General features: G+C 53.9%; 1 protein-coding gene across 5 annotated transcripts in view; it reads left to right on the top strand.

Moving 5' to 3' along the window:
- UBTF (upstream binding transcription factor) overlaps window positions 1-4,277 on the top strand; it is a 28,801-nt gene extending 24,524 nt beyond the window's left edge. For all 5 annotated transcript variants that reach the window (XM_026654840.2, XM_026654841.2, XM_026654842.2 and 2 more), the window contains 5 exons: window positions 295-484; window positions 1,132-1,179; window positions 1,612-1,680; window positions 2,196-2,339; window positions 3,537-4,277. In XM_026654840.2, the coding sequence (XP_026510625.1) occupies window positions 295-484; window positions 1,132-1,179; window positions 1,612-1,680; window positions 2,196-2,339; window positions 3,537-3,650 (565 nt within the window). In that variant the 3' untranslated portion in view covers window positions 3,651-4,277. The remainder of the gene's footprint in view (window positions 1-294; window positions 485-1,131; window positions 1,180-1,611; window positions 1,681-2,195; window positions 2,340-3,536) is intronic.
- Window positions 4,278-9,105: the final 4,828 nt, after the last annotated feature.

Here is a 9,105-nt window from a genome sequence, read left to right as displayed (position 1 = left end):
GGGTCTGGTGGTCAGAGGAGAGGGACAGGTGGTTAGGATCCCCGGGTTCTGTTTCTGGCTCAGGTGTGGGGTGGGGAGCGGGGTCTGGTGGTCGGAAGAGAGGGACGGGGGGGTCAGAATCCCCGGGTTCTGTTTCTGGCTCTGGGAGACAAGTGTGGGGTCTAGTGATCAGAGTAAAAGGATGGGGGGTCAGGACTCTGGGTGTGGTCCTGTTCCTGCCTGGCTGTGCTTGGGACGGGCCCTCGCTGGGTGGGGGGCTGGCCGCGCTCTGACCCTGCTCTTCCCCCTCCCCAGGAACGGTTACCAGAAGTTCTCCCAGGAGCTGCTGTCGAACGGCGAGCTCAACCACCTGCCGCTGAAGGAGCGGATGGTGGAGATCGGCAGCCGCTGGCAGCGCATCTCCCAGGGCCAGAAGGACTATTACAAGAAGATGGCCGAGGAGCAGCAGAAGCAGTACAAGATGCACCTGGAAATCTGGCTCAAGGTGAGCGGCTGGGGGGGGGGCGGAACTGCTCTGACTCCACGCACGGTTTCCTGTCCCCACCCCTGCCCCTGGGATGTCCACTCCTCATGCTTTCGGGGTACGTGGCCTTTGAGGTACCCCATCCCTGTTGTCCCCCACTAACCCTTCCCCCTCTCTGTTCCCAAGTGCCTTGGGGCTTTCTTCACCCCTCACCACTGGGAAATGAGGCTTCAAGTGTCCCTGACTTAGCTTCTCTCCGTACATTGCGCACCCAGACCATCCCCCCTCCCCCCAACATTCATGCCATAGGGCGCGTGTCTGTGGCTGTGACAGATGCTGTCCCTGGGGTCAAGGTCGCTTCCCCTCTCCCAGCACGGCAGCCCGAGAGAGATTTCAGAGTGGCCACAGCTCCAGATCCAGCGGTAACTCTGTTCCCCCAACTCCCTGTCGTGCTTTCCAAGCAGAGGCGGCTAAGGAAATTCCCCCTCTGGACAGAGGGGCGGTGCTGTTGCACTCCCAACGGTCCAGGGGGCTTCGCTTCCCCCCCCCCCCCCCATCCCCTTTCCGGCACAACTCCCCTTCCTGGAGCTGGGAACGCCCCCGCAGTCACGTAGCTCCGTCCCCCTCGCCTTCCTCCGGGTGGTTATTTTAGTCTCCTGTCTCGGCAGAGCCTGTCGCCGCAGGAGCGAGCGGCCTACAAAGAGCACACCTCAAATGTGAGTATCCCCTGCGACGGGGGGAGAGGGGTGTGTGTGAGCTGTCCTTGATGATGGTTTAAAAAGCCTTAGTTTGAGGGAACAAAGTCATAATTGGTTATGTTCCAGTAGCACCATGAGGCCTGAACCCTGTCCATATGCCTCGTCAGAGAGACTCCTGGCCCACAGATCGTCCAGTCTAAATAGACGCAGGGAACCAAGGGAGGGAGAGGAAACGGAGCTCACAGAAGGGGAAGCAATTTGCCCGAGGTCGGCCAGCAGGGCAGTGTCAGAGCTGGGAAGAGAAGTAACCAGGCATCTATAAAAGCTCTCCCCCACCCAAGCCCTTTCTGTGGGTGGGGGTGATGGTTAACCTCCGACCTCCTGGGAGGGACTGAGGAGCCTCCGGAGTTTCCCCGTTGACTCTTCCTCTTCCCCTCCCTCCCTCCGCAGAAGCGCAAGAGCATGGGGAAGGTGCGGGGGCCGAACCCCAAAATGAAGCCCGCCATGCAGATCAAGTCGGTAAGTGCCCTCGTCCTCCTCCCTGGGCCCCGGCGACTCCCTGGTGTGTTCCTGCCACCTGAAGGGGCAGCTCTCCAGTGGGACGGGCCGCGAGGAGGGGTCGGTGCAAGAGTTGCTTGGAGAACAAGAGCAAAAAACGGAAACGTTTTTAGAAATGCCACCATGGTGCTGTCTGGGAATTGCAGTTCAGGTGCCTCCTACTCCCTTGTAGGACTACATCTCCCATGATGCACCATGGTACTCTTGGCGCAGGGAGCCCATGCATCATGGGAGATGTAGTCCAGCTGGGGAGCCGAGCCCCAATTGGAGAATGGTAACACGTGGCACCCGAACTACAGATCCCATGAGGCACTGGGTAATCCCTGGGTTTCCTGGGTCTATTGCACTGAGGGCCCTAACCCATTAGCCGAAGGCCCTGCTTTTCTGTGGCCCGGGACTCATTGTGGGGATTCCAGGGAGGGGTGGGGGCCACGAGGCCTGGCCAGATCCGCCCACCACGTCCGTCTGACCCCCAGGAGTCCGAGGAGGAGGACGACGACGATGATGACGAGGAGGAAGAGGATGACGACGACGATGACGACGACAACGGGGACTCGTCTGAGGAAGGCGGGGACTCGTCGGAGTCGAGCAGCGAGGAGGAGAGCGAGGATGGGGATGAGGTGAGGCTGCCTGAGGCGTGCTGCAGGATGCTGCGTCTGTGCCATGCTGCTCACTGACCCCCCTCTCCCCCCGCCACCCCGGTTTGCCCCTCTGATCCTGTTTACTGCCCCCAGGGCCGGCTGTGTTATCTCCGTCCGCCCAAGGATACCAGAGCCCTGGGCCCAGTAATCCACGAGTCTTCAAGAGAAAGCGTCCCCCATAAACATGGGACCCAACCACTGCGGGCCCGCTCCCCAGCCGGTGCGTTGAGGTCAGAAGAGCTGCGCCCATTCACACGGCTGGGGATCTGGCCTTGGGTTTGACCTGATTGTGTAACGCAGCTGGCGTCCGCAGCGCGGGGAGCTACACCCCAAGGACACAGAGTTTGGGGCAAGCCTAGGGGGGTGAGGGCTATGGCCGTTGCTTCGCACCGCCCCGACTCGCAGCACGTTCCATGCCGTGTTCTCTCCCTAGATACCATTTACAATGTCTTAACTGTGTCTTCTGCTGAAAATATCCGGCCTGATTCTGATCTCCGTCCCACTGGTGTAACCATGGAGTAAGTCAATGGAGTTACTCTGGATTTACACCAGCAGCCGTGAAGTCAGAATCTGGTCAATGGTGCCAGGGCTGGGTTTGGACCCCAGGGGTCCGTGCTGCCTGTCCCCAATTCTTAACCACGCTCCCTCCCGCCGTTTGAGAGCTCAGAGATCTAGTGACCAGCGGCAGCAAAACCGAATCTTGCAGTGTGGGTTTTCCAGTCCCCACTTCCAAATAACAGGCAGCCTGCTTGCCATGAAATCTTATTTAGTCTTTAGACTTCATGGGCCAGGTTTTAGTGTGGATCTGGCTTCAATCTGCGGCTTAAAACCAGCTTGTAACGGGTGACCCGTGGCAGGACAGCATATCAGTGCTGGAAACGGCCATCCCTCCTCCGGCGGTGCCACCAGCTCCCGCAGGCTGAGCGGGGCAAGGCGGCTGGCATGCAAGCCGTGGCGTGATGGACCTACGGGTTCCCGTACTGCCGCCTTTTGGGTGGGACTTTATGCAACAAAGGTCCCATCTGTGCGCGGCGCTGGCGTGGGAAACCTGTGTGCAGTGGGGTTCGGCCAGACGGAACCATCCCAGGGCCTGTCTCCCCAGCGCAGACAGACCCTGCGATTCCCCAGCCACCCCTAGCCCCAGACTCTTAACCCTTTCTTCGCCTTTCGCCCCAGAATGAGGACGATGACGAAGAGGATGACGACGAAGAGGAAGATGACAATGACTCCGAGGGCAGCAGCAGCTCCTCCTCTTCCTCGGGCGATTCCTCCGACTCGGACTCCAACTGAAACGCCCACAGCGCCACCTTCTTGCCGGACTTTCAGTAATTCCCCACCCACCCCGACCAGTAATATCCCGGCTGGAGATCTGGGTTGATGGTTGCAGGGAGGGGGATGGGAAAATCACTGTGGCTAATTTTTTTTCCCCCTCCCTCGTAAAGAATTTCACACTAATGGGGTGGGGGGGGGCAGCTGATAAAAGGCTTTGTTTTAGGGGGGGATATTCTGTGTTTTTCCCCATAGAGTTTGCATTCGATCCTTTATTTTTTGTTTTTTTGAGAGGGAGGGGGATTTTTACACCTCAAAGCCCCGCAGCTGCCCCCACCCTCCCCTTCAACTTCCAGCTACCCCCTCCGGACTTTATACAACCCCCTCCCCCCCAATCCCTTTTAAAACAACAACAAAACAGCGACAAAAATGTGGCAAGAGGCGCAGAGCGTTGTTCCGGCGGCACGCGAGCCGAGCGGCTCAGGACTCAGCCGTCGGGACGATCTCCCCCTTTGCCTCTCCAGCCGGAGGAGGGGACGGTCTTGTACAGTCTGACGCTGCACTTAAGAGCTACTGGAACGAACTTACCACGCGGCATTTCCCTCTGGGGACAGGGGAGAATTTTTGTGTGTGTGTGTGTGTGTGTTTGGGGCGGGGTGGGGGTGGGGGGAGTTTAAAAAGATGTTGCCCAGTTTCAGGGGCGGGAAGGGCTGGCACTGGGCGGGGGAGTTAGGGGGCTGTTACGGAGCATACCATTGGGAGCTGATCATTGCTTCACCCAAAGGAAACATGGTTGATCCGTCGTATTCAACCAGCATTTGGGCAAAGACGGTGGCAGGCGAATCCCAGCTTTGAATTTGTTTTTTTTACAATGAAGTGACCAATTATTGTACTGGAACGGGGCATTTGTCGACTGGGAGGGGGCGGGCACGGGAGCAGGGTTCAGCTGCAAGGAGAGATCATCTGTGTCGTCGGTGGTTGTCGTGGTGTTGTATTATTATTATTTTTTTTTCTTTTATAAAGCGAGAAAGATCCATCTTTTTATAATCAGAATCTCTGTCTCTGGCTAGCCGCACGGCTTGGCTTCGCGACCCCCCCCCCCCCCCCCCCCCCCGCTGCCCACAGCAAACATGAGCGGCGCCAACGTCAGGTCGGTGTGCAGATTGTTTTTTTGGGGGGGAGGTGGGCGCGATCGGCACAAACTTCCCAGCGGGCATCAGCCTGGCCTAGAGAAGCATGTGTCTGGAATAGGGGCAGGATGGTGCTTGCCAAAGGCACCCAGCTGTGCCATCCTGTTCCAAAGCCGGGCTGCCACATTGGTTGGGAGAGAGATGGGGGCAACGCCCGCCAATCTCACAGCTTCAGGGCCCATCTGCCCAATTTGTTCAACTGCAGTTTTGCTACCAGCTCCGATGATACTGCTCGGATTATTATTATTATTTTTTAAAGGAACATTGGGGAAATTTGATCCAAAAAACCTATCCGTAGACCCAAGCGGCTGAGATCTGAGCTCCCAGGCAGCTGCTCCTTCTAGGAGAGGACTCTCCGCTACGCATATATCTATATTCGTATATAACGGGCTATATATTAATATATAGACTGGTATCAATATTCCTTTTCCCGGTGGAGAGCTGTGACTAGCATTTCATCCCCGTCCGTAGGAGGTTTTTAAACGGATGTGTAAGTGGTTCTGTACATAACCCGTGCGTGTGTGTGTCAGCACAAAGGCCCTGCCGCCTTCCGTGTCCATTCTCTGGGTCACTGGCTGTTACAGATCAGAGAGTGACCTCGCCCCCACACGTCAGTGGGTCCCAGTTCCTTGCCCCTTTCCGCTGGGCTGGGCTAGGCTGGGGCGCTTTCACCCGGAGAGCGTGGGAGTAGAAAGTGACTGAGACGGGGGAAGAAAAATCCAGTGTTTAAATAATGGTGTCTTTTTTTTTTTTTTTTTTTACCCTTTCCCCTCGCCATGAGGGGTGGATAGATTTGGGCAGCCGGCGTCCAGGCCATCTGCTCCCCCTTTCTGCAAAATCCACCACTGATTGGAAGAGGTGGCTCAGTTTCTGGGATTTTGTTCCTGCCAGGTTTTTGTTACGGCCAGTGAATGCAAAGACAGTGTTTTTGGGACTAGACTCCCCCTCCTTCTCCCCTCCCCCTTTATGCATTCACAGCACCAGCAATTTCATCTCTCATCTCGCTGCATTCTGTGCCCCCCCCCACGCCCCCCCCCCGATGTAGACCGGGGAGCCCAACTTACTAAGAGACACTTGAGGAAAACAAAACTGGGTCCCCATTACTTCCCCCCCCCCCCAAAAGCCCTGCCACCCTCTTCCCTCCCCTCCTCACCCAACAACTCTCTCTACCACTTCCTCTCCCCAGCACCGGGCGGGGCGACAGTGACAGTATTGAGCAGTAACAGATCTAAGCACCAGGTCGGCGTGTTACTGTCGCGTTTTTCCCCCCTCCAAGGACCCGATCTCCCCTGACGCGCCGCCTGCTCCCAAAGCTCCGGTGAGCGCAGAAAGCGGGGCCGCGTGGAACAGGAATTCTGGGCTCTGTCACTTCCTTTCCTGTTTGTATGTTTCAAGGATTTAGGCAGCCCCCCTGTGTTTAGTATCGGGCATAGCCAAATCCCATCAGAGTATTATGGAGTCCCTTCTCCTCTGTCACAGTCTGGGGTGGGGGAGGGGGCACAAATGTGATGAGTTTGTTTTTGTAGAGAAAATTAGGGCAGCCTCAGAGGGGTGAAGCTTCCAGCGGGGTGGCAGTGAGGGTTGTGGCAGGCAGCGGGTATGGATTTTAGCAGCATGTGTTGGGAGGGGTATCAGGTTTGGGGGCCACAGGGGGGTATGGGCAGAGCAGGGATGCCTGGATTTGGGAGGCCTGGATGTCTAGCCGCAGGGGGGGAGAGTTGGAGCAGATTTGGGGGGGACTGGTTGGGGTTGCTGCTCTTTGGGCTGTATCCACATGACATCCCCCGCTTTCCATCGCAGCCCCCCCCCCTGCTTCTCCCAGATGAGCATGGGGGTGGGCTGAGCCCCCTCTTGGTTGACTTTAGGCCTGTCTGTCCCACTCTTGCCCCCCAGTACAGCGTGCGTGGGGCTACTCGGATATCCTGCGCTCTAGGATTTGGATTCCACAACGGTTCAGGGTGGAGATGGTGTGCTGGGGACACCACCCTTAACCACCCCCCACGCCCTCTGAAGAGAGGGCAGCTGCCGTGGGTTGTGTGTGTCGAATCAGGTCTCCACTGGGGGGGCTTTATATGGAAATGGGGACAAAACGCCCAGCGTGGGTATAATCAAGTGAGTCACAGCATAGGAAGGGGGCCCATGGCCACCCTAGGTGGGTCTGTGCCCAACAGAAGACACCCTCCCCCGCCTTTCTGCTAGGAATTCGACACAGAGTATGCTTTCTGGGCCAGAGTCCTGTAGTCCTTGCAAACTCGTGCCCAGGTATGGACTGCAGGATCGGGCCCAATATATTTAACGCTTCCTTTTTACAATGCTAGGGTGTATTTGAACTGAGTAGTTCTCCAAACCCCCCTTCGCGCAGGTTCCTTGTTTGAATTTTCTCATTGGCCCCAATTCAGGAAAGCACATGTTTCATTTCAATGGGGTTTAAGCGAGTGCTTTTCTGAATTGGAGCCAGAGGGTTCTTGGGATTAAAAGATCCCCATTTCTAGCCCGTTGCGACTCCACAAATTGCAGCGGGTTTCCCCATCTGAGTTGAAACTGTCCTGGGGCTTCCAAGTCCCAAGAGGAAGTCATACTATTGACTTGAGTAGGGTGAGGGAGTTCTTGGGGAGGTTCTTGCTGGGGTGTGTCATTCAGCCAGCTCACAGGATGCCCTCCCCAAAGAGTAACAGACAATCCTTGTAGATCTAGCAACGGGACTCAAGTGCTGATGAAAATTTAGGGTTCTTCACCCCCTCTTCCTGCCCCTCCACCCCTCTCACTGGGTGTGTTCTGATGCAACATGCCTATGATGTCTCTTCCCCCACACCTCCTGCCTGCTGTTTTGTATCCGTCTGTCTGTCCTTGTCCCTGTTTCCCGACCCTCCTCCCGCACTCGATCCTTTTTGTTTGTTTGTTTTTTGTTTTCTTTTTCCCCCAGTGGGGAAACCGATTTCATTTTGCTGATTGTACCCAGCGCTGTTGTATTTTAGTGGATGTGGTTTTTAAAAAAAAAAAAAAAAAAAAAAGTTACAAAAAAAAATTTTTTTCTGTTTAAAAAAAAATAAAAATGAAAAATTCTTACAGTACTGACAATTTTTTTTTTTAAAGTTACAGGGGAGGAAAAAGTGGTTTGTACTGTAAGAGAATTGACGCTGAGTGCATTTTTGCACTGCCACAAAAACCAGTGATACTTTAGATGGACGTTCTTGTGAATTAAAAAAAAAAAAAATAAAAAAAATCATTTTTTTTCTAATATTTAAAGAGTGTTTTTGTAGGTTTCAAAAAAATGAAAACAAACAAAACCCAACTTCAATTTGTATTGCTCAGTGGACTTAGAAATCAAGCCTGGACAGACTTAAAACTGTGGAGGGTTTTTTGGGGTTGTTTTTTTGGGAGGGGTGGGGTTCGTATAATGAAGTGAAAAATAATGTTTCTGTTCTCATGTCATTACTATTAAAAAAAAAATAAAACTTTAGGGAAAAAACTGTGTAGGAGGTTGTTTTTCCCCTGTTGCGACTTTGTTCAACTTAATAATTAACTATCACCGTTTGTTTTACAGTAGCATTCAGAGGTGGGTTCTGGACAGACCCCGATCTAGCAAAGAATTTGAACATACTTAGAATCAGAGAGTATCAGGGTTGGAAGAGACCTCAGGAGGTCATCTAGTACAACCCCCTGCTCAAAGCAGGACCAATCCCAACTAAATCATCCCAGCCAGGGCTTTGTCAAGCCGGGTCTTAAAGAACTCTAAGGATGGAGATTCCACCACCTCCCTAGGTAACCCATTCCAGTGCTTCACCACCCTCCTAGTGAAAAAGTTTTTCATAATATCCAACCTAGACCTCCCCCACTGCAACTTGAGACCATTACTCCTTGTTCTGTCATCTGGTACCACTGAGAACAGTCTAGATCCATCCTCTTTGGAACCCCCTTTCAGGTAGTTGAAGGCTGCTATCAAATCCCCCCTCATTCCTCTCTTCTGCAGACTAAATAAGCCCAGTTCCTTCAGCCTCTCCTCCTAAATCATGTGCCCCAGCCCCCTGATCATCTTCCTTGCCCTCTGCTGGACTCTCTCCAATTTGTACTTGATGGGTTTGAATGTGTGAAATTCTGTGGCTTTTATGCAGATCAGATTAGATCACTGTTTCTCAACCTTTTCAGATTGATGACCCCTTATTTGAAGTGAAAAAACAAATTGTGGCTGAACATTTACTATAAAAGTAAGAGTAAAAAGCATATCAGTGCTAAGCCTGTAGTGTGTGTGTGTGTGTGTGTGTGTGTGTGTGTGTGTGTGTGTGTGT

This window comes from Terrapene carolina, unplaced genomic scaffold (genome assembly GCF_002925995.2).
Source record: "Terrapene carolina triunguis isolate 2854851 unplaced genomic scaffold, T_m_triunguis-2.0 Scaffold193, whole genome shotgun sequence".
In the NCBI taxonomy this organism is placed as follows: Eukaryota; Metazoa; Chordata; order Testudines; family Emydidae; genus Terrapene; species Terrapene triunguis.
This window is presented reverse-complemented; position numbering and strand designations above follow the sequence as displayed.